General features: G+C 36.6%; 1 protein-coding gene across 1 annotated transcript in view; it reads left to right on the top strand.

Annotated features, from left to right (window-relative positions):
• The window catches only part of LEMD3 (LEM domain containing 3), a 50,565-nt gene that overhangs the window by 11,806 nt on the left and 11,912 nt on the right, over positions 1–26,847 (top strand). The window contains exons 2-9 of the mRNA XM_055807743.1: positions 9,035–9,072; positions 11,504–11,570; positions 18,612–18,679; positions 20,561–20,640; positions 20,721–20,869; positions 22,625–22,726; positions 23,725–23,827; positions 24,071–24,249. Of these exons, the coding sequence (XP_055663718.1) occupies positions 9,035–9,072; positions 11,504–11,570; positions 18,612–18,679; positions 20,561–20,640; positions 20,721–20,869; positions 22,625–22,726; positions 23,725–23,827; positions 24,071–24,249 (786 nt within the window). The remainder of the gene's footprint in view (positions 1–9,034; positions 9,073–11,503; positions 11,571–18,611; positions 18,680–20,560; positions 20,641–20,720; positions 20,870–22,624; positions 22,727–23,724; positions 23,828–24,070; positions 24,250–26,847) is intronic.

The raw sequence follows: 26,847 nt of genomic DNA, 5'->3' as shown, positions 1-26,847 counted from the left end.
CTCATGATGAGAAAGACCTGCTAGCAGGTACCTCTCTCTGTCCTGCATAGGGTAAGCTCTTTTTTCTCCCCCGGATATGCTAGGGCACCTATTGGCAGAGTTTTACTGCCATGTTCAGGCTTTGTATAGATGATTGTTCAGCAGTTCTCCTGCTCTTAGTGCAGCAAGCAGTGATATACCAACGTATGCTGAGTGGTCAAAAGGACAGAGGCACAGCATAATTCCAGTTTTAAGTATGAAAAATCCCTATGTGATCATTATCTTGACTTTGTTAATGTCTTTGCTCTCATGATTGAGGGTCTCTTAAGAGTTACCCTATCAGTGCCCTCCCTTTAGATGCTGTAAACTGTTCATATTGTAATAGTATATTACTGATACTTTGTAGCTGAAGTCTGTCTGGACGAAGAGGTTATAACTGCATATTTTTACACTGGAAGCTCTTCAAGACAGGAATCCTTTCTGGTTGTACAAGATCACAGGAGTGTTTCTATCCAGACTGGGTCCCCTGGCAGAGTGACAGTAGATCTAATATTTAATTGCAGATTCCCAATGACTCTTAAACCATCAGTGTTTTAATAACATTTGCTTTGCAAGTTTGTACTCCATCTTGAACTTTGGACCTTGAGGAAAGCAGACCACTTCCTAATTTAACATTGAGCTTCCTGTGCTGTCACGTTTTCAAGGTGGTTTCCCCTGCTGCTGAATATCTTTGTGGGTTTTTTTATTTGTGTTAGTTTATTGAAGTTGTAGGTGGTTTTTGACCTTACAGAGTATAAGGAGATAAAATATTTGGGAGGGAACACAGAAGAAGGGAGAACTGTTACAAAAGCCTATTTTGATTCTCTTGCAAACAAAGTTATTCTCTACCTGCTGTAAAGTGCTGGTAGGTGTCTGAAGTCTAACTATCTCCTGGTAATGTTTTGCAACTGCTGATAAAAGCAGTCTTAGTGTGGGGTTTCTTTCTTTTTTTCCTACGTATAAACACTAACCTACAATGGAGTCTGTGTGTATGTGGGTGCAAGGAATGCAGTATTACCTAAGTTTTAAAATGCATGGCAAATACACTTTTCCTGAGCTATTTTTCCTAATAGAATACAGACAGCTGTTTATTCATTGAAATGTAGTATGTTTTGTAATGCAATGTGAAAGAGTGTGTGTGCAAATTCTGTTGCTGTAAAACATTTCCTTTCAGTGGTAGAAATAAAACTGGAGGGTACTTCATTGTAAGAATTGTTTTATCTTTCCAGAAACACAGATCGTGAAAAATGATTTTGTAAATAATGTAGCACCTTAATGTGCTCTTGCTTAAGTCTGCCCTTGTAATAAGTATGCTTCATGGAGGTCAATGTAGGCATAGAGGAAGTACCATCTGGGGTGAAGACCAGTTCCTGGGTGGGTGTAGCAGCTGTAAGTATTGTCTGGAGTGTTTGGTGACTGGCACTTGCTACTTCTGATGGTGCCTCTCTGAGTTAGGGGTATGAAACACTGCCCAGATCTTTTCTGCTCAAATTTCCTATCTGTCTATGAAATTGAGGAATTAAAAGGTAGTATTTTCTTGTTGATAGTGGTGTTCTAAAGCTTGTTCTGTTTCTCGGTGTGGTTGCATTGGTTCTTGTTTGGGCTTCTTTACTTGTTCCTTCATCTGTTGCATAGTTATTTTCACAGGGTCTTCTAGCAGAAAAAATGAACTTCCATGCTTTTTTCATACACACAGGCAGGTTGCATAGTCTTCATTTTGAAACTACAGCAACATATGGTCACAAGGAGTTCCACAACTTAAATACGCATGTGTGAAAAGCCTGTTTCTCTGCTTACTCTGAACTTTTTAACTTGAAAAACTCTTCCTTATACTAGAGGAAACAGCGAATAATCACCCTGTTCACCTTCTCCATAATACTCATGCCTTTACTTCACTCCTGTGAAGTAAAGTGGTGTCTGTTACATAGCTCTGTAGGCCTTGTTTTTTTCCTTCCCAGAGTCTTGCTATGGTTGATGGTTATATTTAGGAAATGGGAGACCAGAAAGAAAGGCAGTCTCTTTGTTAGTATTTGCAGGTGTGAATGTGAGGTATCAGCTCTGTTTGAAATGGGCACTTCAATACAGTAGATTCTAGCCAGCAGCAGTATTTATGGAGCAGTAATATAGTGAAAACTTCCTCTAAGGTCAGCTGTGATGTCTTGGCAACTGTTTCACTTCTGGGTTTATTTTATAAGGCTTTTTGCTTAAAAAAGGTGGTGTTCTGAAGCACTGACTTACAGCTAGCTATTCTGTTTCACTTTTGCAGTATTGGGAATCTCTACAGGCACTACAGATTAAAATATCTTTCTTTAAGCTTTTAAGCACAAAATTTATGATTTCTAGGTTTTCAGTCATTAATACAAGTACTAGAATGAAACTACTGTTTTATTTTTGTGAAACTGAATAATCTGATGAGCAGCTCTTCCAAAACACTAGTGTTTCCTCTTAAATATGGGCCAAATTGACATGACTCTCTTAAGAGCATCTTTCAACATTCAGATCTACTCTAACCAGTATTTAAATAGGCAGGAGTAGATTTAAGCATTCCTAGAAAGGGTGATACAGCTAAAATACGGAGAGGTTTCTTTTTTTTTAAGAAGCAGTGAAGAACTCCAAAGAGAAATTCTGGTATTTCCTACCCTTTTACCTAAAATAGTGAAGACTGCTATTTTCAGGGCTGATAGACATGTCAGTTCAGACACATTTTTTCCTATCATAAGTATGGTGGGTTTAATTATTTTAGAGGTGGGTTATGTAAAAAAAAAAAATTATGAAATAGTTTGGTTACAATATAAACCCTTATATCGGCTATTCATAAACAGAATTAATTCACGTTGGGGAAAAATTATCAATAAAAGCTCTCTAAACTGAGGCAGTTGAAGAACTGTTAAGGAAAGATTCAGCTGTTTTTAGAGGGTTTTTTTAGAATCTGTTAGTTAATGTTGAAAATACTTGGATTGTAAAATTATTGAGAACTTGTTTCCAAAGTCATGTATAAAAAGGCTGGGCTAAAGACCAATTTCAGGTAGCTGTGCTTCCAGTATTGTTGCTTCCTCTGATAACAATATATTATCCAGCTAATGTTATTTTTTTGATGAAGTAAGTTCTAATGGAAAGCATCAGGTTATTCCCTTACTGAACACTCCTTTACAGGACAAATGTGGGAAAAAATACTGTTTCTGTTTTGAGATTAGTCTGCTTTTGACGTGGTGGTTAGGGAGAAGGAAAGTACTTTTCTATTTGCAGGGAGGAACATACTTGCTTCTGCACAAGCTGCTGGTGTGTGCAAGCCTGTGTTGCAGTGCAGTTGCTGAATCCTCGTGTGGATGATATTTGGCACTTTTGGTATCATTGCACTGAGAAATAAAGTGCTTACTGGTTAATTGGAATCATTCTTGTTTCTGTAGCTGTGGCTTTACAGCTCCTTAAAATTGCATTGGAAAGTTGCTTTTTCATTTATAAAATCAAATTATCTCTATGTTCAGAAAGATTGTGGCATTACAATGATTCTGTTAAGTTAGCTTAATATTCAGTAGAGGTCAAAAAGGAATCAATGGCAGCTTTCTCTATTTTTTAGGAAGTGAATTGAGAACAAAGTATATTTGAGAGGGTATTTGAGAGTATCAGTGTGGCGCTAATAATCTGTGGTGCTCCGTCATTTCGAATGGTGTCCAACTCTGTTCTCCAACCTCAGAAAGGACATAACAGAGCTTCAAAAAGGTTCAGAAAGTAGTAATATGATCGAAAGCATAGTACGGCTTTCATAGCAAGGAGCAATAGGACTCATGAGTGTGGAAGAGTGAGGACCAACGGAAAGACTGAGGAGTGAAGTAAAGGCATGAGTATTATGGAGAAGGTGAATAGAGTGATTATTTGCTGTTTCCTCTAGTATAAGGACGAGTTTTTCAAGTTAAAAAGTTCAGAGTAAGCAGAGAAACAGGCTTTTCACACATGCGTGTTTAAGTTGTGGAACTCCTTGTGACCATATGTTGCTGCAGTTAAAAGCTTGCTTGGGATTAATGTGGGACTAGAGAAATTGGTAGGGAAAAATACATCGGAGTTGATAATTTAGGGCAGGGAGGGGGGAAGGCAAGCCACTTCTGTCTGTCTTGGGAAGCTTCTGAGGTGCAGATTCTTTTTTTATGGCTGGGAGAATATTCTGTTGAAGTATCAGCATATACTTTACATGCTTATGCTCTGGCACTCATTCTTGCCACTGTTCTGTTGATTTCGTGCCTCCAGTTAGGAACAGGTGTCTCTGAAGAGTAAAACTTGCTACTGCTGGAGGCAGGATTCTGGGCTAGTTGAATCCTTGCTTTGTCATGGTGTGACTGTTCTTCATACTTCAGTTTTGATGTTATCTGTTGAAGTGTGTTAAATACTGAAACTGTAAGAATAGCAACGCTTCAGGGCAAAGTACCACAGTACATAGGAGATAGCTGTAGTGGAAAGATTAGCTACTTTCTGGCATCCTGATTTGGTGACCAGAAGGTAACAGAATCCCTTACTTTGGTACTGTGTTAATGATGTGGTTCTAGCTTATGTCCCAAGCAAAGGTATTTTTATTTGTGTATGACTGCCTGTGAAGCTGTCAGTCTTTGGAACTTGTGTCATTGAGACTAGAGAGGCTGACTTGTATGTTTGTGAATGTCTGCAGTTAGGCTGCAACTTCATGTCTGTTAAACCATGCTTTGAAAAAGAGAAGAAATCCCACTCTGTACTCCCTGTTTGCCTTACTCAAGAAAACTAAAGCCCTGTAAATACTGTGACTGTCTGCAACTCTTAGTAATGTGTTAGGGTGGAAAGTGAGTGGTGGTGGTGATGATGAGTGGCTTTATTGTTACTTTAAAGATGAAACCTTCTGTATTTTAGCAAAAAATAACCTTGTATGTTGACACTGACTGCACTTAGATTCCTAAAGTTGAGCATCTCTTGTGAGATGGCTTGGTATATGTGTTTGTGTTGACGGCTTTGGCTGGAACGCTTTGGAGCCGTGCTGTGACCCTTAGCTTTGTATTGGTGACTTCTTGTTATTTGAGACAGACCAGTTCTGCCGTTCTGAGGAATTCTGGTAGTCTGCAAGTCATCATTTACAGCTTGTCCCAACAGTAATGTGTGTAAATTACTAATTAGCATGTACTTCTAAGGGTCATTAGCAGACTTCTCTGTTAACCAGAACAATATTTGTATGCCGCTTTGATTTCTTTTGCAGGCTTTTTCGTAATCTTACTGTCTTGTTCTTGATTTATTAGTGTTTAAATAAGATAACTTCTTAAATGGAATTTAAATAGCATATCCTTTCTTGTTCTGAAATCAAGTTTTGTGTGAAGACTATGTCCCTTAGTGTACTTACTTTTTGTTTCCTTCTATGTCTGGCCAAATAATCCTATTATATTATCATTACACCTTGCTAGGAGTAAAGCTCTTCTCCCAATGTATCAAACTTTGAAGCAGAATGTTTAGCTGTTACAGTGTTTTTGGGGGAGTTGGTGTGGTTCCCTTTGTCAAGTTTTTGAGATCTTTCTTCTGTGAAAGTACTCTTGCTTTTTTTTATCCTGCAGCTAGTATTCATGTGTGACCAGGTAAAACTGCTATGCTTCTCATGGCTTTGTTGCTGTCTGTGGAGTTCTAATGGACAAAGATTGCTGCGTCCAGCTGGTTTGTTGCAACCCTTCTGTTTTGGAGGGCAGTGGATGTGGTTGTCAGTTCATTGGCTAATCTGGAGAGAAGACCCCCTGAGACAACAGTCAAAGAGATTCCTGTTTTGGAAAATTATCTTTATGGTTTTTAGCTCTGTAGTATAAGTAGATGAGAATTGGTTCTTTAAAGTTCATAAAAATAGACTACTTGCAAGGCTGGTAATTATTGCTGTATAGTAGAGCTCTTGAACCTTTTTAAAGAGGAGCTTTGGAAGTATGGTACGTTCATATAAAAAACTTTTCGTAATTTGTTATTAAAAATGCTTAGTTTGGTAGAGGAAAACTTCTTACTCTTTTAAAATTTGGGTGTTTTAAGAACTGTCAAGAAACCTTCTGTATGAATAATGTTTATGTAATATATTGAGATATATATATATCACTATATGAAATATAGTGAAAACTCTACATCTGTGGCTGGAGCACATGGGAGGATTTGGTAAGATCTTAGATCCCGAACAAAAGAAAGAAGGGTGGATTCAGAACAGAGGAGTTACTGAAGTAGTTAAGGAGTGGCCGTATTAACTCAAGGTTGTGTGGTAAATGGTGCAGATTAATTAACAGTTGTTAATTGCATATGCAGCTGATAATTGTTGCAGTTGCATTTAGCATGCCTGCCTCTTAAGCCTTCAGGCATCCTAAACTTGCCATAAAATCACTAACTTCAGAGGGGTTTCATGGAAATCCTATAGGGTGAGTTAAAATAATGAATTACAAGGACTGTCAAATTTTTGTGATAATTTTGGAGTCATCTTTTTTTTCCCTTTGCCACTTTAACCACTATGTATTTGTGAAGGAGAGGCAAACGTTGACAACTCATCTGGTTTGCTTCATGAATTCAGTGTTCCGGTTTATCAGAATATGAAGTTGGTCACATGTGAGGTTGGCTTTGCAATGGGATTGTGGTGCTGGGAAAGTCTAACACCATTGCCTTCATTTCTGTGCTGTTCCAGCATATGTAGAATTGCAGCTGACAGTTTTCTGTTTGCATTTTTGCAGGCATGGAAATACTGCATTTGTGTTTGTACCGTGGCTCTTTCATCAGAGCTAAAATGTGTTTGTCAGGTATACTGAAATCTACGCACTGCTGCGTCTCATGCCTACCCCCTTTCCTGCCCCTTTCCATCTAAACAATGTAATCAAGATTTCATGTATGCTCAATAAGATTGACCTTGGGAAGAGACCATAATTATCCTGTCTGGATAACTAATGATCAAACTGGGAGGCTGGTAGTCATCTAGAGCCTTGGCTGTGTTTCTGTAATCCTATTTTAGGCTATTTAGATTAAAAGTTTAGTGTGCTGGGAATGTTCTGTTGAGTTAATGAATGAAATACATAGAAGCTTTGTAAAGTTGGTAGCTTGATAATCTAGTAGGCAGTGTCTGAGAATTTGCATCTATAGAATGAAATCATGAAGTGGTATAGTGCTTGGTTTACAAGAGTGCTTGAACAAAATTTGCTACTATTAGTTTTAATTAAATCTGAAATCTGAATCAAGTATTCAGATGTCTGTGAAAACCAGTCCCTGTGTTTGGGTGGTTCTGTAGGTTTTTTTCTGTTGCTGTCAGGAAGCTGAAGTGCTTATTGCTGTTGGGTAGGTAGCACCCTTAACTTTCTTCTGAGCTCGGGTATGTGGACAGACTGTTGGTTGCAAAGTTTCAGAGAGTCAAGCTTTCTTCTTCACTCAGAAAGCATTTCATTGCCCCACTGTTTTATACATAATTTGTTGGTTGTAATTGTAGTTCCTTACCATTGCTGCATGTAGGAGCCATGAAATGGTAGTCATCCCCACTCCAAACTTGCCTTTCAAGACGAAGGTGAAGTGGGTTAGCATCTGGCTCCTGCCGACAGTGCTATGGAAATTTGTGCAGATAATAAAAATCACATTGTTTTACAAATAATTATTTTTGTTTGTTATAAAATCTTGGTTTTTCCCCCAGTTACTTATCTGGATGTGATGACATTTAGCGAAGGTTAGGGGACCCCTGGTTTATAAGTTGGTTGGTCCTTAGTTTTTGTATCCTCCATTTCTCCTAAATGAGAAATCTTGCTATGAATATGATCTAGTGTGTCCACCTTGATCTTATTTTCCCCATTTATAACTAAATTAACTGATCAGTTTAATCATGGTTATGGTTGAGGAGTCGGGATACTGTGGATCAGCTGACTGTTGCGGAGGCAGCCCTTGCTTTGTCAGTATCATTACGCGTGGGTAGTACCTTGTAAGCAGTCAGGTTGGTAGCTCTGTCAGAGGCTGCTGCTGAGTTACCTTTGGATGCAAGCAGAAATGCTATGTAACTAGCTGCAATACCTCTGTGTGTGTGTGGGTAATTACACCATGTAAATGGAATTACGTATTTTGGACGGTACTTAAGATAGTGTTTGTCTTTTACTGTGCCTTGGTGTAGAAATTGAACTGCAGGATTTCAAAATGCATGCAATTCTTCCCAGACTGAGATTTCTTCCAGATTTCTGTATGCAAATGCATGAGACCTAGAAGTAGTGAAAAGTACTCTTTTTATTTTTTTGCTTTCTTTTCCCTCCTCTTCTTTTCCCTCAAGTGTGGTCAGTAGAAGCTTCATTTACTGTTTGAATAGCACATAGAACTGCTGATTTCTGTATAAAGTCAAACTGTGGGTGAAACGTGTTTGTGGCTTAGAAAAGCAAGATGGTATGCTTTAATGGTGATTGCTTCCTGCTTTGTTAAATTTTCAGTTACCAACTGGTTGGTCTTAAGCGGAAGCATAGCATAAATTACTTCTCTGATTTCAACTTATCTTCCTTTTGTAGCCAAGAAGAATATAATAGATAAACTTGTGCTTTTGGGAGCTGTGGAAACTTTTTATTTAGAAAGGAGGGAATGGTCATTTAGTCACACTGCACTTTCTCTCAGCATGTCATCTCTTGCTTCTGTCAAAACAGAAAATGCTGATGAGTTGTAGAGCTTTGTGTTGTAAAGTTACTTTTTTACTAAGAAATAATGTTTACCTTGTTAAACTATACACTAAATGTAAAACCTTCAAACTGTGATTTCAATGCAATTGAGTCATTAAAGCAAGAGTTTGGCAAATGTCAGAGTTTTGTTTACATGGAAATAGCTGTGGAATTTGGAGAGAAGATTCTCGTTTAACCTAAATGGTAGTATAGCACAGTATCAAATGTGGAGTTAAGGCACAGGTTAATAGCTGTCTAATTGTTATTTTTCATATTATGGATGCATTTTTATCTAAAGATTACAGTGTTGTCATAAAGCTACTGGGTTGGTATATCCTTTTAGTATTTTCAGACTCCAGAATTAATTTTTTCTCTTTTTTTGACAGTCAAGAATCCCTTCAGTGAACAACTGCAAAAAATAGAAGTAAGTAAACCCATTTACTGAGATTTTAGTATGTCAAATGATTGTATAAAAACAATGTTGATCAGTTTGGAAGGATGCAGTTTCAGAATGTTTTGAATGAGATTAACAGGTTTGTTGCAATTGTAATGTTTTAACTTTTTGTTTTTCAACTCTGGCAATATAAGTGGGATTAAAAGATTTGGATGTGGCATGCTGGTTGCTTTTTATATAAAAACAATGTTACATAATTTGTGGTGTGGAGCTATGAGGAAGAATTGTGGTGTTAACTAATAAATCTAGTCTTGAAACTTTTGTCTCTTACTGTTACCATTTGGCTTCCCAGCCTTGAAAGGACAGCTGGTAAGAGATGATTGACTTGAAACTCCAGGATCTTATTTAGTGCCACAGAAGAGCAAGGGTTAGCCTCCTTCAGAAAATTGATTAACAAGTTAAAGTCTTTTTTTTACTTTGATTCTATTCTGTTACTTGTTCCTATATTTACTCTTTCAACTGGAATGTTGGGATAACCATTTTTGAGATGTTACTATTGAAGGTATCGGTACTATTCTTAGTTCTGCAGCCTGCGTTTTGGTGGTTCTCTCCTTTGGCCTTCAGACTTTCTGCCTGGACTACAAACATACCGATATGCTTTTGCTAGGCATATATAATCGAGTATTGCAAGATAATTGTGTGAGATTTTTTTTTGTTGTTGGTTGTTTGGGTTTTTTATTTTTGTCTAGGATTGAGCTCTCCAGAAGTGAGTAATTGTGTATTTTAAGTAGGCAGCCTTGGCTAGTTTCTTGAGTAGAAAATGTTTCTGAATCTTTTGAACAAATTTAATTTTGTGGAGTAAATTGTGAGGATTCTTTCAGAATGACTTCAGTAGTGCAGAGGGAATGCATCTTGTGCACTGGATACAGCAGCTTGAGAACCTGTTTTGTATGTTACTTTCTTCTGAGTTTCCTGTGTACTCTTCCCTAGTAATCCTGGTCCATGCTTGATGTTTGATTGTCAGAGGTTATGCTGTTCAGTTCCTTTGGGTGGTCTGACCATTAATTTAAGAAAATAATTTGGTCACAAAAATGTTTCACATATCTGTCTTGGTGTAGCTTTTAGTGAATTTATGGGTGTACCTTCTGGGAAATAGATGAAGCGTGGGCTGCTGGTGGTGGTGGTGCGTGTGTGGTGGAGGACTGATTTTCCTCTTCTGACATGCCCAATATTTTCTAGCCAGGAAATGAATTAATAAAGTTGGTTAGTTTTCTGGGGGGTGCCAACTATACCAGTTTAATCTCTTTTGTAGGACCAGAACAGAGAGAGGTGATGCTGGTAATTGCTGATACCATGTATGGGAATTAATTTGTCAAATATTTGATCAATGAAACAAGTATTCTGGCTTTTGGTAGCGGTTTCTGTAAGGAAGAAATTTGGAGTGTTTAAAATAGACAGCGCTGGTGCATCAGGGAACTAAACTTAAAATATATTTAGGTTTTTTCAATGTGGATATAATCAGCAGATGCACAAACTGGAAAATTATTTTCCTTGCATGTTTTCTGAATAAAGGATTTAGTCTTATCTCAGCCATTTGACTCTGCCCCAGGAGGCAGAGCCAACTTCAAAAGACAAACCAACAACAACAAAAAAAACCACCAAAACCCCCTGATGTTTTAGAATAGCTGTTAGTACTCATTGTATGTAACTTCATGTTCCTCATATTCATATTTTAAATAATTTCTTCTAGTATAAAGTGTTTCTGGATAAATGTCAATGAAATTGCTCTATCCTAGTAAGTTTAATTCCCCTGTAATTAACAATTATATGATATCTCATATTCATGCTTGTTTTGGGAGTTAGGTCTTTTTATACTAGTGGCATATGCAGGAAGTATAAGCAAGACTGCATAGTCCACAGCTTTCTGTGGTGTGTGTTGTTGGTTTTTTGTTTGATTTTTTTTTTTTTAATTTAGTGTAGTTTTGAAAGTAGACCACAAAAATCATACTTGCCTATGAATTTTACACAGGAATATGACCAGGTGGTACATTAGATTGCCTTGTATGAAGTGTCAGTGCACACTTATTAAGAATAAAACAAAAACTTTCAGGAATTTTTTATAGTAGCTATCAAAAAAACCCCCACCCCCAAACCCACCAGACTTCTTTTGGGTCGCTGCACTGTTCTCTCAGTAGTATTAAAATAACTTTAGCTATCAGTTTTAACAGGCAGATCCATCAGTCCACGCCGCAATCTAGTTTAGTTTCAATCAAGAACTGAAAAATTAATATTGTGCATACTTTGATTCAAAATCTAGTGCTTGCATCGTTGTTGTGTGAAACACTACAGCTTTCAACCCATGTGTGTAAAACCAATTTTTTTTCCCTCATGGTATATAAAGATTTTTTTGGGTAAATGGAAGAAAATACATCTATACTAATAATGTGTTTTCTAATTTCAGGAAGATGAAAGAAGTCTCATGATGAGCAGCTTATATGCACTTCATGATAAATTGGCACAAGTAGCAGGTAACACTTCAAAAATATTGTGATGAAGAGTGTTATAGCAACAGCGACAAAGAAGTCTGTGCTCAGATGGTGATTTGCAGCACCTAGTATATGCTGGGGCCCTGATAGCCATTTAGAGTTTCATTTTTGGGAAACTAGAAATCCCATTTCTAGTATACTTACACTGCCTTTTTCACCAGTGTAGCACCTTTTGTTGCAATGTTGTTTTTTTTTTTACTTAAGAGGATAGGCTGTTGAGTATTGTGATCCTGTATGGTTTTTGATCTAATGTCTTAATGCTTTATGAACCTGATATCATTAAAAGCTTCAAATATGTTATATGTGGAGAGGAATATGTATTTCTTTTAAAGGTAGTTATTTCACTATAGTGGAAACAAGTCTGAAAAACAAATACTTTGTAACAACCAGAAAATGGGTACTAATACAATGCACAGCAGTGGTTGAACAAGATTGCCTTGTTAGACAAAATAGTCCAACTTAACTATACTAATTATATAGTAATGAAAAATGCTGTATATTGTAATGTGTCAGAGATGGTGGTTAGGATTAGTATTATTGAATATTCAAAGTATAAAATACAGTGCTTTTGCCTAGAGTCATATTTAATACAGCTTTAAACTGTGTAGATATTTGCACATCACAATCAGGAAACGGTAAAGTTAAGACTGTGTTTATAGCTTTGGCATCTGCTCAGTGTGAGTTACCATAGAATCTATTTCATAACTATTAAGCCATTTATTTTATCATCCTTGCTTATTCAATCCATAATATGTTTAAGAGGCAGTGGTTCAGGATTTTTTTGTTTTTAAGCTTTACTGTTCTTTGTGCCAACTATTTGTTTTGCAACAGCAAGTTTCACCAAGAAGGCTTTTAAACTATTACCAAGTGCTACAGCCATTTCTCAAACATTAAAAAACGTGGAAACAACTCTGCCAGATACAAGGCTGACAATTTAATGTGTCAGAGCTATATAGGAAATCTGTAAGAAATTTGTTCTGTAAGACGTTTAAATTGCAAGAGTAAACTTCCAGCAAAAACTTGTTGTTTCCAGGGCATTTACAATATCTGCAGTGAATAAATTGATGTTTGGACAAAACCCACAAATTTCTTCTTTATTTTATTCTTTAACCCAAAATAGTGAATGAATGATGTTTAACCTGAGTGCATGCAAAATAATAGTTGCTTTTTATTCTTAATTTTGTTGCTTTCTAACTGAATGCCTTTCAGTGTTGATCTTTTGTAGGTCAATTACCTCTTGATACGTTTTTATCTGTTTCAAATTATTTCATACTTAATAGATGGTAGTAGATAATTCTGTGCTATAAATCATTAGGACCAAAAGGTTGTGGTTTTTTTTCCCCATATGGGGTAGCTAACTTGTCATGTGTAGGAATGTTGTAGGAGACACACAGCTGTGTGCTGACTTCTGTGGAGTGGAAATAGTAGATTCCTCAGTGTGTCATCTGGCCCTCTGGTGGCCATACAATAAACAATGGACTTGCCTCGATTAAAAGGTTTGGCACCTCATTTCTACATTTGTGAAAGAAAAGGAATTTTCTTCGCTAACTGGGGCTTACTTATGTGCAATGACACTTACAAAAATGTTTACCTGTCTGCCTTGGAGGGTTTTGTATGCTCTGAGAACTGCTGTCTTCCCCAGGTCTCAAAGGTGTACCAACTTCTCTTAGTCTATTCCTGGCCAGAAGGATCTTTAGTACTTTCAAAAAAAATATACCTATCCTTTTTGGTTAGATGATCCCCCAAACTGAAGCTGTATTGTGAGATTACCTGGTTGCCTGGCAAAGTAGCTTTCATACAGTCTGAAAAATTACTTAATTCGTCTGTACTTAGGCAGAAGTTATCCTCTATGCCAAGTTTCTTAGGTATAAGAGGTAGAAGTCTGCCGTCCATTTTTGAATACTGGATTGATGTAGACCTGGCACAATCTCTGGAAGCTGTTTAAAAAGCACAGAACAGAGAAAGCTGCTAGAGAGAGAAAGGGTTTAAAAGTGTTGCTTTTGTATTCAGTGCACCACTTCAGAAAAGAGAAGAAAAAGGAATATAGTTTTACTAAAAGTGCTGCTTTTCAGGTCTGTGTGTCACATACTTGGAAAAGTTTCTCTCATTTCATGCTTGGCTATGAATCATTTGTTCATGTTATAACTATTAATATTAAAAAGGCAGGCTGGAAACTTGCAGTAGTCTGTTCTGTATCTTGACTACCATGAAGATGGTCACTGCAGAACTTGTTTTCTAGCCCTCTTTGTTTTATTAGACTACTTAATATTTTTCCTGAGCTAGTTTCTTGCCTTGTCAACTTCAGTTGGAGAAGTAGTGATGGGGCTTGTATTTTAGAAGGTAAAACACTGCAAGTTGTTTGAAGGAAGAAAAAGTCAGGGTAACAGTTTGTTAATGTTATTTGACTTAATATACTGTGTATACTATAGATGCCTATTCGGTACTGTGATGCTTTAATACGATGTAATGATCCTGTATAAAAATAAATTGCCTTTAATGCATCACTTTTTCTCAGAATTACTGGTCTGCCAAACCTATAGTTAGTAATGTCTACCTTAAAAGAAACTCTAGGGAGAAGCAGTGCCTACTTGTCCAGTTCTGAGTCAAACTTTGTGTTCCTGTTCTAGTCTAATGGTTTAGCCTTTCTTCAAAGCAGCAGCTTTTTATAGACAGTATATATTTGAGTGCCTATCACTTTCTCCCAAACCAAAATACATGCTTTACTTAAATTAGACTTCCTTCAGGCACATGTTTATTACTGAATGCCTTTGTCTTTCGTGGGGAGACTTCAGTAGATCATATCCATTTTCAGTCAGGCTTGCAAAATGAATAAATCAAACCACTATATCCACAAGAAGCAGCCAGCTACCCATGGGTATGATCCTACTCTCTTGTACGTAAAGAATTCTTATTTAGTTAGATGTTTCTTTTGCTTGGCATTTTCCACAGAATGATGATCCATTGGAGTCAGACAGTTTCCTTCTGAGCTAATGGACAGCACAGGTCCTTGAGATACAGGGGTAAACTAGACTTCCACACGTAATAAGGCTTACCGTTAAGTCCATGACGAGAAGAAAATCCTGGCAAAGCGCTAACTATTAATATTATTTCAAGTGTCATCTGCCACTCCTTAGTCTTCAGTTCTGCAGGTGATTGATACTGTGCAGTTTCCAACCAGTGATTTAAAGACTATTTAGCAAGTTCTGATTTTCTGCAGCGTTACTAAACTGTTGAATTAATCTTCAGGAGATTGGGCATTCTTACTTGCTCTCTCAACACTTGTTCTATTCCTGCTTTTCTTTCACTGTCTACTTAGTGTCCTGCTGCAAGTAACCTCTAAGCATGAGACCTGCTAAACAAATGCTTTGTATACATTCAACCAATACAAAAAGCAAATAGTATTACATCAAGCTATAAGCTAGAGATCTGTGCTAAATTCCTGTGTTCCTTAAAGTGTTATATTTCCACTGGGTTTTGGTTCTGGTACCAAATGAGAGAATGATTTACATTGTAAAGCAAATACTTTAAAATGCTGACTGTTTCTGTTAAATGTATGTGCTGCAGCTCATAAATTAAGCTAAATGCCCAAATGAAAGTGAGTTTCAAATATTCCAGCCTGCATGGAAAAGCAGATCTGCCTTAAAATTGCTTTCAATACAGAAAATGAGAACACACTTAAATGTTTGTTTAGAACTGAGGGTGTAGTTGCTTTTTGATAGTATTTCTAGGAGAAGAACTGAACTTATGTGGCTTGCCCAAGTACACTAACATAAGCTAAAAGGAAATTTTGTGATCTTTGCAGGGATGTGTTACTTCTCACCTCCCTACAAAGGCAAGTAGAATGGTGCTCTGACTGTCCTTTACTTTCAAGTTATCTGTGTCCAAGAAAAGTTTGAGCACAAAGATCCATGCTTTCTGTAAGCTCACAATAGACATTTTAAGAGGGGCAGTTTTTACAAAGAACTCAGATGTGTCTTGCAGCAGACCTGTGTAAAGTTGGGGGCTTTTTTTGTGTCTGCTTCAGTTTTGTTCCTGGATATAGGGCCTCAAATGGAACAGTTGGGAAACATTTTTGGCTCAGACTATGGAAAGTGGGTTTCCAGGCCAAGTGGTTAACGATTGCACCAAAGTTATTCAAAGTAAGCCTTAATTTGCAGAACTATTAGCTAAAAGCGGTGACTGAAATGGCATATAGGAATATCCTGCTGTTTGCAGTAAAACAGAAGGTTGTCTGACTTGTGAATTGCCTAACTTTTTGCAGGCTTTCAAATTCATGAGTTTCTCAGAAGAAAGTTATTAAATGGTTCTCAGCAATAGATGGGTTGGAATGAGAAACTGCATCTCCAACAGCTTTTTGTACAGGACTGAAACTCTGTAACTGATTAGTTTGCCTGTTTCAAGAGTGGGGTGCAAGGTGAAAGTGATTTTTATTTCTCTCCCCAGCATTGCATGAGGGAAGTCTGCACTGATGGGCCTTAGACATAGTCAGGGAGCAGCAAAGGTGTTTTTAACTGTTAAACTTGTTCAGAGGGAATAGTCTGAAAAAAATTTTCAGAAGCAGGACTGCAAGGAAACTGTCTTCTGGTTTTTGAAGATGAGTCCAGAAGCTGTGAATTCAGTGTGTTGACTACATACTGCATAAACTTAATTCCTGGAAGAAGGCAAGTAAGATTAGAGTTTAAAACTACTGAAGCAATCCAGTAGTCCCCCATCTAAGGGAGCTTTTGTCCTTCTGTAAGAGGTAATACTGTGTTCTCATAAGATTGAAAATCCAAAATGAATCCTGAAACTTGTTTTTAAGAATTCATTTTTCACGATCTGGTCTTCTGCTTGTGTGGTGGTTTTTTTTGTTTGTTTGTTTTCTGTGTATCAACCTCACCCTTTGTATTTTCTTATTTCATTAATGGGCTTTCCTGCTTATCTAGATAATTAAAAAACAAAACCCAACCAAACAAAAGCTCCTAAGCAGAAGGGTCTCATCCCTCTGCTCTCGCAAGCTGTTTTGTTCAGTCAAGTTATGGCTGACACGCTTTTTCTGTATTAGAAAGACCCCAGGAAGGGTTCAGGTCTTGCTAAACAACAAAAAAAGCTTAAATGGATGAATACCTATCAGACTTGTTCATGTCATACAACTTAATACCTGATTGAGATTGTACATATGGCTTCTACAGAGATACATTTTTGTTTTGTTGTATCTATTCTATCAGTTCTAGATTTAAAACAATGTTTGCACTACAGACTGTGTAAGTATGATACATAGTTACCCCAATTCTGCTAATCTTGAAATATGAAATGACTGAGTATACATTTAAATTTATAGGTTGTAGAGTTTACGCTGCACAAAAGGATTGTCTGCCTAAATTACATACAAAAGTAGTCCACAACACTAATTTTGGTGCAGACTTCTAAATTCAGAGTATTTTTTGGCAAAGGGGGTGTCAGTTTTCACTGACCATCTCTGTATTTTTGCTGTTACAGGTAGAATCAGGCACTTTGAAAGTCTAAGATGTTGCATGTTCATTATCAAGTGAAACAACTTTTAAAGTTTTGTGTTCTTTATTCAGTGCTTGTGTGAAAATCGGTGCATTCACGCAGGTCTAGTTCCAGCAGCGCTTTGAAGCCAGGTAGCATATGAACACTCTTAACAGTGTTCCTATTCCTGCATAACCCAACAGTAAGAGAAGAGCATCCCTGTTAATGCTTATGTGCTTGCAAGGCCAAATTCACTTAGGTCTGTTGAAGTGTATTAAACAAAACTTGGCTTTAGCAGTCTGAGAAAGGCTTTTGCTTCATAGAAACACTGATTTCTTTGGAACTCCCTACTGGGAACGAGACATGAAGATGCTTCTCCATAACTTGCTAGTGTTCCCAAATTTTTGCTCAGACTGCCTTGAATGTTCTCCTTTGTGTAGGGGATTAATACCCAGAGTTGCTCCATTTAAAGGGTATTCCAGTGTGGAGCAATTCCAACTCAAAATACATTGTAAGAGTATAATCAAAGGATTGTGTTTGTGTATTCAAGAGTATCTTAAACTTTCCTAGCCTTGCTGTGGCTTTGGGAATAGTACAGCTTGGCATAGATTTGAGAAGGTAAGGCAAACTTAACCCTGAGCCAGTAAAAAACTGGATTTGTTGTTTCCTATTTTATTGTTTTGGCAGCAAAGTCATAGTTATAGATGCTAGGAATTTGTTATTGTTTTTGTTAGAAAGATCAGGAAAAATGTGATTTGCCACTCCATGACAGTTTTTCAGAAACGATGACCTAGTGATAGATAAAACTGGTCTTAGACCTTTTCCTTTCCTCTGTGACAGTCATACCAACACAAAGTCACTACGTATCTTTTTTGCATGAATTGGGTACCTTCAGTTTAGCAAAAAAAGAGGAAGATGATGGCACGTGACACTGAGGACTGATTGTGCACATAATACCTTATTTCCTGATTACTTCTGCATATTTTCCAAAAGAACCGGGAGGATGGTAAAACCACAAGTTCTAGGCCATATTGGGATTTTGTGCATGTTCAGGAAGGTGATAACTTGGAACAATCTAAAATGTAGTAACTTCACAGTGCCCGAAATACTATTATGCATATGTTGCAACTGGAGCTAAGTTGGTCTGTATAAAAGATAATACATGTTTCAGAGTAAATGGAAGTTATTTGGAAGAAGTTGAGTCAGGGTACAGCAACTGTTTTATTATGGTAACGTCCTTTTGATAGTTCTTCATACTACCTTTTGTTCTACTTTCAGTATAAATACCAAAATACACTTTGAGCAATACATGAAGTTGTGTTGATGTGATTTGTACATATCAGCTATAACAGTCCTCAGGTTTTTTTAACTTTTTCTAAAGGAGAAATTTGTCCAGAGATTTTCCCACGGTTTTAGCAGAACTTGTGAGCATTATGGAGCTACTGCTGTTTGTGTAGATTATATTAACCGTGAGCTTTTGTTTAGTGGTTTTTTATTTTATATAATGCAGTAACAAGTACATCAAAATAAACAGAAGTTTAATTTTACCAGGGGAACATGAATGTGGCAGCTCTATTCAAAGAAATCTTACCGTCCAGGAGGCAGCTGCATATTTAAAAGTAAGCAAAAGAGGTATTTTTCATTGGTTGTATATAAGATTTGTATAAGTTACCAATTGGTAAGGCCTGGTTTCCTATCTAGCATATGGACTAAAATTTGACTTAGTATTGAATGCTATTTGGAAATGTTTGGAACTGATGTCTTTAACACATGCTACTTAATTATTTTTTTTTTTATTTGGGAATGTAGTGAGATTTTGGGTGAGTGGGAAGGTGAAAGACACTGGTTTAATTGCAACAAAAGTGTAGGTAGTAGTGCTTCAACGGCATGCAGGTTTTTTCCCTTTAGTTAAAACGCCAGGGCAAAACTTGCATTGATGAAGATAGTTAACCAACATGAAAATAATAAATCATGAAATTCAGATCTCTAGAAGCTTCTCCAGAAATCAGTGTACTATGTTTTGAGACTTAATAGAAGAGGATGCTGTCTTCCTTTCTTTGGGAGGAGAGGCTGATGTGTAGATCTGTGCAGTGGGGCCTGATGAGCAGCAGCTGTATGGAGACACCATTCATGGATGCATTTAAATAGAAATGCTCAAAGGCAGCCTTTTTGTTAATTTGATAGCTGTGCAGTATTATGAAATCTCACTCTCTGCTGTCATTCCTCTGCCTTACTCCCCAAATGAAAGATGACTCTTGCCTTACCTTGACAGCTGTAGGGTTCATTTTAGCCCACGTTTGTGTATCATTCAGTGGAAACCTACTTGAAGCTTTTAAAAGGCAGAGAGTGTAAGGTTTCTTTGACGGGGGGCGGAGTTAAGCTGATGTGACTTAATATACAAATACATCGAAATTTTACACTTTGGCAAACATTTACATAGTAGACAAAGGGGCAATGCAAAGAGCATCCTAACCTGCTAACATTGGTTTATAGTTTGGTAATGATATTCTATATCTGCTAAAACCAGTGTGTTGTGGGAATACATGGGGAAAAAAATTGATGCCAGATAACTGATGGTCTTACCTATCTATTGTGCTGAAAGAATGACAGTTGTTATTGTGACAACTGTTCTAGCTCTAAGAGGCTCTGAAATTTCATATGAATATTTGTCACTTTGTGCGAAGTCTCATTTAACCCTACGGTTCCTCATTTTGGGAGTATAAATATAACTCCTTTGCAGAGTTTCAATGTTCAGTGATTAAATTTTCAGTCTTTTACTCTCAAAGTGAAAATAAAACAGTTACTGTTTTTTCTTAAGTTGCTATCCTTTAATTTTAGGCCAGTTATATTATGTGATATTCAAAGGAAAGATGGAGATAAATCTTTTTGAAGAGTATAATTTCATATAAAATAGTAACTTTCACTTTTGCTTTTCTTCTTCTGCAAAAGAACATCCAATGTGAACTATGGAGACAGCCTTAGCTCAGATCGCAGTGAATGTTCTCCTATGATAGTTGATACCATCTAATTAAAAAAAGTAAACTTCTATATAGTGATAGCAGTTCTGGAACTACACGTACTGGCCTGTGTAAAATATCAGTTAAAACTGATTTTCCTCAAGCTTCTTAAAAAAACCCAAGTGGACCCATTTTCAGCTGCGTTTATTTCTAGTTTGTTTTACACTTGAAGGAGATTTTCAATGAGCACTGCTTAGTGGCTGAATAATTTTTTCTAGCTGTAGGTTAGAATTGTTAATAAACCAGTGAACATGGCTTGATATTTCAAACAGCCCTTAATTTGAGGAATGTTACTAAGTCTGTTAAATACTCATAGCATGTATAGATTCACTTTGTGTAGTGAACACTTGGGCAAAATCTGAAGAATCAAGAACAAAACCACATAATTTGGCTACTAATATATGCAGTATCTGACTTTTATTGTGGCATGATGACTTTCTGCTTATTTATGAAATCATTCACTAATATTTGGTTTTTTGACAGAATTTAGATCCAGAATATGAAAGTGTACTTAACACAGCATTACAATGGATCTTGAATAGTGGGGAAGATGTTGGCATAAAGTAAGTAGTCTTTATTTCTTAACTTAATTTCTTCTAACAGTATGTATCTTTTTCCGTAAATACTGTATATTTTTGAATAGGTGTCTCAGCAGTGACCCTAATGAGATGGATGTCACTAATGTGACAGATGTGAAGTATCTGGAATCCACTAGTCCAAAGATGTCTTTCAGGTGTCGTTTTCGCCGTGCGTTTGTTAATGTAACTCACAGATTATCAATATTGCTTTTGGGTAAGTTAATTAAAAAAATGAAACTTTTTTTGTTATAACTTGTGTTTATGTAAGTGCACGGGGAAAAGTAAACACCATGTGTAGAGAAAGTTTTTATTCAACGATAAAACTTGAGTTCCTATCAGTATCTTCATTACAGTGCAGTTTGCTTGGCACTTCTGTTGTACCCCTATATGTTCACAGTGGTTGCTGTCTGCTGTAGGCAGCTGAACATATTTGTTCTTTGCGAACTTTTTTTTTCCCCTGCCAAAGCAATACCTTGTGGCTTTCAAAAATTGCAGATTGAATTGATCTGAAAAAGCAAAATGCTCAGTAAAAAGATATGATAGCCTTAATTTTGAGGATATTTCACTGTTGTTCCAGGAACTTTGGAAACATAACTACAGAAAAGATTAAGTTTTAGGAAAAGTTGGATACCCAATGTGGTTGTCACCAAAAATTCTTACCTTGAATACTATATTGTAAAAATGTGTCTAAGCTTTCAGTAAGACTAACTTATTTAGTCTTCGATAGTTCTCTATTTCAGTTTCAAATTCTTTCAAGTTCATTTAATTCTTAACCATACTGAAAACTATGCAGCATAAAAATAGGCTACAGCTGAGTGCAGACACTTCACACTTTTTCCATGTGGTTGGTTAGAAATACTGAAGATGCAGAGTTCATCTCATACACCTACTGAATATTTAATAATTTATTTATGCCAATATCTTTAACAAATCTCGTGCTTGTGAGCAGAAGGCTTTGAGAACCCTTCACTAGCCTTTTGAGGAACCAAAAAAATCAAAGGCAAGCTGTCCCACATTGGTGTTTTTCTGGTAATAGTCAATATGAGGGGTGAATTGGGATGCGGAGGTGAAACTCAGTATCTAAGTCAACCACTGGTCTCATCAGTAATGCTGAGCAAATTGCTCTCTCAACTTTCTCATCTGTAATTAAGGTTAATATGAAGCACCTTTTCAAAAAATAAACCATTTTATAAGTATTCAATGTATTGTCATTAACGCCCATTTTGGCTTACAAAAAGATTGTAGGATACCATTTTATCAGTTAACATTGCCTTGCAATCACTGGTATATGAACCAAACTGTTACTTTAATTTGTGTATGTGTATTTTGGGATTTTTTTTATAGTTGAGCGATCACAGGTATAGTGGTGCCCTCAGCCTGGGATAGAAGAAGGAATAAGATTTTTATTTTCAGCTTATGCTGCTGGTCTTTCTAACTGGATTGTGATTTTTGGGAATAATCTGTAAAGTAATGGAAGAAGAGCACGCAGTACTTTGTTGCAAGAAATACAAATCTGTAGCTAACTGAAGCGGTCCAAGTTGGATAGATTAGTATATCTAAAGCATGTGACTTTGTCTATGAATCAGTGAATATTGTGGATTTTTAAATCTTAACATATTCTGAATTGTCAGTTTATGTGACTTTTGATATGACTTTGAATTTTTCCAATATAATTGTTTTACTGTTTTTCTTCATAAATGGGTAGAATTTCAAACCACGTTCATGGGATACCAGGCTATTGTTAAAACAGTGAAATGCTTTTCTAAAGGTAACTGCTCTTTGAGGGTTTGTGTTGCTGTGTTAGTAAAATATAAAATATTGACAGTGAGTACAGTGTATTTCACTACCTTTTGAAATTTAAAGTACTCAAAAATGTTGGCTAGTTTAACCAACTTCTGAAGGATATGCTGTAAACTTTAATAACCAACATTCTGATACTGTTAAAAGAGTATTATACATCTTAATGCAGGTATAGCAGTGGTTTGGGGAGTTTTGCACTACATGAAATACCGCTGGGCAAAAGAGGAAGAAGAAACGAGGCAGATGTATGATATGGTGGTAAAAATCATAGGTATGGATTCTTGAGTCATGTCTCATATATCTGTATCACTGCATACAAGCTTTCAAAGTACTGGCATCAATTCAGTTATGTTTACTGCCTGTTTAGTTGGCAGTCATCATGCTATTAGAGTTCTTGGTCAAATGTATGGTTTATGTGGATTTTTTAATCATTCTTTAAACCTAATCAAAGCTTTTGATGTAAAGAATGTAATTTATGAATTATATCAAAATGGCTATAATAAAGTCCCATTGACTTGGTGAAACTTTTATCTTGCTGTTGAAAACAAATATAAGTGCCGTGTTTGATTAAAGTATGGTGACATGTTGCTTCCTATATCTGTTTTTTCAAACTATCTTTTCCTAAAATATACACTTCTAAAATGTGTACTAGCTCTTTAATTGTCCTTAATGGCTTTTCATAGAAAAAGCAGCTTTTTAATTAATCACTTTGAGCAGAAATTATGTTCTTAAAATAGAATGCATAATTGAGTTCTGAAATTCTGCCTTTCTACTTGAAGCCACAATGTTTTCAGTAGTTTGTATTAGTAGTTTTAAGCTCTGTTTTGGACTGCAGTTTTACTTAAATTGTCTTATTACTTTCATCTGTGGCACTCATCATAAATACAGAAGTGGTAGACAAATAGGAGCTGTTTTCCTGTTTTTACCATTTTCCTACCTCATTTGTTTGCAAATCAACTTTTGTTGGGGTGGGGGGAAAACACCTCATTTTCAAAGGTGGGTGGCTGCTAACATTTGTAAGTACCAATCAAGAGTAACTGCAAGAACCTTTACTCCAAAGTTACTTGGGGTACTTGGAAGCACTGTGTGGTGCTAGTTTGGTTTGATTTCAGCATGGTTAGGAAGAAAAATGCTTCAGAATGCCAAAACCACCTTTAATTATTGAAATTGGGAGGGGTTTTCAGAGTAGCTGTTTATTGTCAGAACTGATATTTTTCTTAATGTTTCCACGAACTATGTGGTTACCAGTTTTTCTTACGGTGTCCTCAGATGTTCTAAGAAGTCACAGCGAGGCATGTTCTGATAATAAAGACTTGCAACCTTACATGCCTATTTTACACGTGCGTGATTCTCTAATTCCACCTCAGGACAGGTATGTTCACCTTAAAGTACTGAATTTCCTTATGTATAAGTAAGGAAAAATAGTAAAAGTAATTTTAGTAAAAGTATTTTTTTTTTTTAATTTAATTTCAGTAGGTTGCATAGGGTAGTATTTTGGAGATTCTTATTGACACAGGTCAAGGGGAGGGGGACGTGGGCTTTTTCTTACATGCTGGATGTCAGCTATGCAGGTTGTTATAATGCTAACTTTGTGATTCTTGCTTCAATTTTTAAGGAGGAAAATGAGGAAAGTCTGGAATAGAGCAGTTGACTTTCTTGCAGCAAATGAATCTAGAGTTCGCACAGAGACACGGAGAATAGGTGGTGCCGAGTTCTTGGTTTGGAAATGGATGCAACCTTCTGCAGCGTGTGACAAAATTTTAGTAATACCATCGAAAGTGTGGCAAGGCCAAGGTATTGCAGTTTAGTTATATTTTACAAATACAATCATTTTAATTTCTGCATCTAATTTCTAAATGGTACTTTTTTGCTTGAACATGAAAGACTTGTTTTCTCTCACACCTTTTGTTATGAACTGTCAGTGCTGTTTCTCTATTATCTTGTTGTTCAATAGACTTCTGTGCATTCAGCATCTGCCTTGTTTTCAAGCAAAATGAGCTTTTCTGGTATAGCTACTGCAGAAATACAGCAGAAGGCATGTAGCCAAAATAAGCTGCTTGTTCCTTTTCATGAATTAAAAAACTCCAACTCTTTAGTTGGTCAACTTCTGACATGCCTTATACTTGAAGTAATGTAATTTGTTGTACCTGAGAGCAGGTAAATTGAAGCTTGCAGACTTGAGTTTCCTACTGTGAAGTTATCAGTTGGGTATCTAAAGACAGCTTGGAGGAAGAAATGTTTTATTTTGGAAGGGAAATTGCTGGGACAAAAGACTTCTCAATCAGCAGAACATGGATTTTGAGCATCTCCTAGTAGTGCTTCCTTTCTGTCATAAATCTTTTTCTATACTCTGCGTTTTTATTTCAAGCTCTGTATGCAGCACAGCATTTGTTATAGTAGAGGACATTGTCATAACATGGATTTTGCAGTGGTCTGTCATTTTTCAGCTTTATTATGGAGCCATGTGGCAAGAATTCAATGGGTTTGCATTTGTCCGCTGCAGTGGTCACCTTTGCCTAGTTCTTTTTCTTTCTGCCTTTCTTCATGTTAAGCTTCAGGTTTTGGGTGGGGGGGTTGATCAATGAAAAATTGAAGCTATAAGACTTGAATTCTGGGTTGCAGTAAAAAAGAATGGTCATTTCTATCAGTGTCTGAGTGCAAAGCGTAAATACTTAAAGTGAAATCTTAAATGCCAAATGTTTAAAAGTTGTGACTTTCAAAAAGTCTGTCTTGCCTTATGTTCTTCTGTAATGCTCTATTATCTCTCTAGTGGGACTAAAATAAATGCTGTGCAGAACCCTAGTTTATAAACTCATTGCCTGATTTTGATGATGGAGGAGGGAGTGATTGCTTCTCCAATTTTTAGTTCAGTTTTTAAAATCTGATGTTATCAAAAGATTGTATCCTGCATTACTTCTATGACTTTGAACTATGTGCTGAAAAAAGCCTAGTGAAAAAGCAAACAGATTTTCTGCCCTTCCTAGTCCCAGTTAAACAAAATAAATTCATACTGGCAAGCAACTGAACTCTGTTCTCGAGTGTGCTAATTTTGGTCTTGGTTTAACTAATACAAGTAGTAATAGGCTTCTTTCTTTTGCTTTTTACTGGTATACATTTTAAGAAACAATGTTTTTATTGTTTCCTATAAAAGAGGGTACAGTTTAAAGTAGCTCCTTCCAATGTGATTATTTCCTTTCCAAAGACAGACAGAAAGAGCTTCTTTGTGGGCCTGGAACATTTATCGTGTAGCAAGCTTGATTGCCTGAGAAAAAGTACTGCTGACATTCTGGTATTGTCCCAGGCCATTTGCATGTTTTCCTATGTATGCTTTCAGCCCTTGGGTCTTAAAAATTTTGATTTTCTGTAAGTTCAAAGCAAAACCAAACAATTCTCTTTGTCAGCTTGAAAAGCCAAATATTTTGAGACATTTGCATGTTATCTGATGAGGTCCTAGTAGTATTGGGACCCATTTCTTGCTTGTCTGTGCAAAATGTTATGCTGGGTTATTATTATATACTTCTCAAAGTTATGCTACTGGTTTTAGCATTACATTTCTCATTTTAAAATCATTCATTGGAAACGAGGACTCCCTCTTTTTAAAGTACCTCGTGAATACTACTGCAGGCTTGATGTTCTGTGGTCATTGTCTTGCAGTAGCAGTAACGTGGCATTCTACTGTGACAACTGCATTACATGATTTAATTAGTAAGGTGTGAGTGGTAACTTTATCGTGGGAGTTGCAGAGCCTTTTCTTTGCAGGACGTTGTCCATTAGGGATGTGCCAGTGCTTTTAGATGCAGTGCAGAAATGGTGGGTTTTGTCAACAGCTGTTTCTCTTCCATCTCTAATAGCGTCATGATTTGATTTTCAAATGCTTAAACTGAACATAGCTTCTGCAAGCTACGTATATTAGAAAGCTGAATCTTCTATGTAGTTTGTTCAGTACAGGCTGTGAAATGTGACACTCCAGTTCTGGAATTTCTCATTTACTACTCATTTGCTTTCGTGTTTTTCTTGTCCTGTTGGACTGTAATATAAATCACTCTGAAACATTCTGTCCCGTATTAGAAACTGGATTGGATTTTCCTTCATTGGAAGACTTCTCAGTGTGTGATAGCTCAGGTGCTGCTTTGCTACATGGAATAGACATTCAAGACAACAGAACAGTAGTTCCCAAAATTTCCTAGAAAGACAGCTGTGTAGTAGCTACTGTTAGCTACCATCTGAATTTGGATGTCTTGACACCTACTTCAGCATATTGTGAATGAGGATAGAATAACTATTTTTCAGCTGTGGCTTTTAGCTGTATATTGCCTAGGATGTGTATTTAAGACTATGTTTTCTATTGAATAGAATATATTAAAATCTCTCCTGTTTCAGTTTTTAGTAGCA

The sequence above is a fragment of the Falco peregrinus genome, chromosome 6 (genome assembly GCF_023634155.1).
Source record: "Falco peregrinus isolate bFalPer1 chromosome 6, bFalPer1.pri, whole genome shotgun sequence".
NCBI classification, from domain to species: domain Eukaryota; kingdom Metazoa; phylum Chordata; class Aves; order Falconiformes; family Falconidae; genus Falco; species Falco peregrinus.
This window is presented reverse-complemented; position numbering and strand designations above follow the sequence as displayed.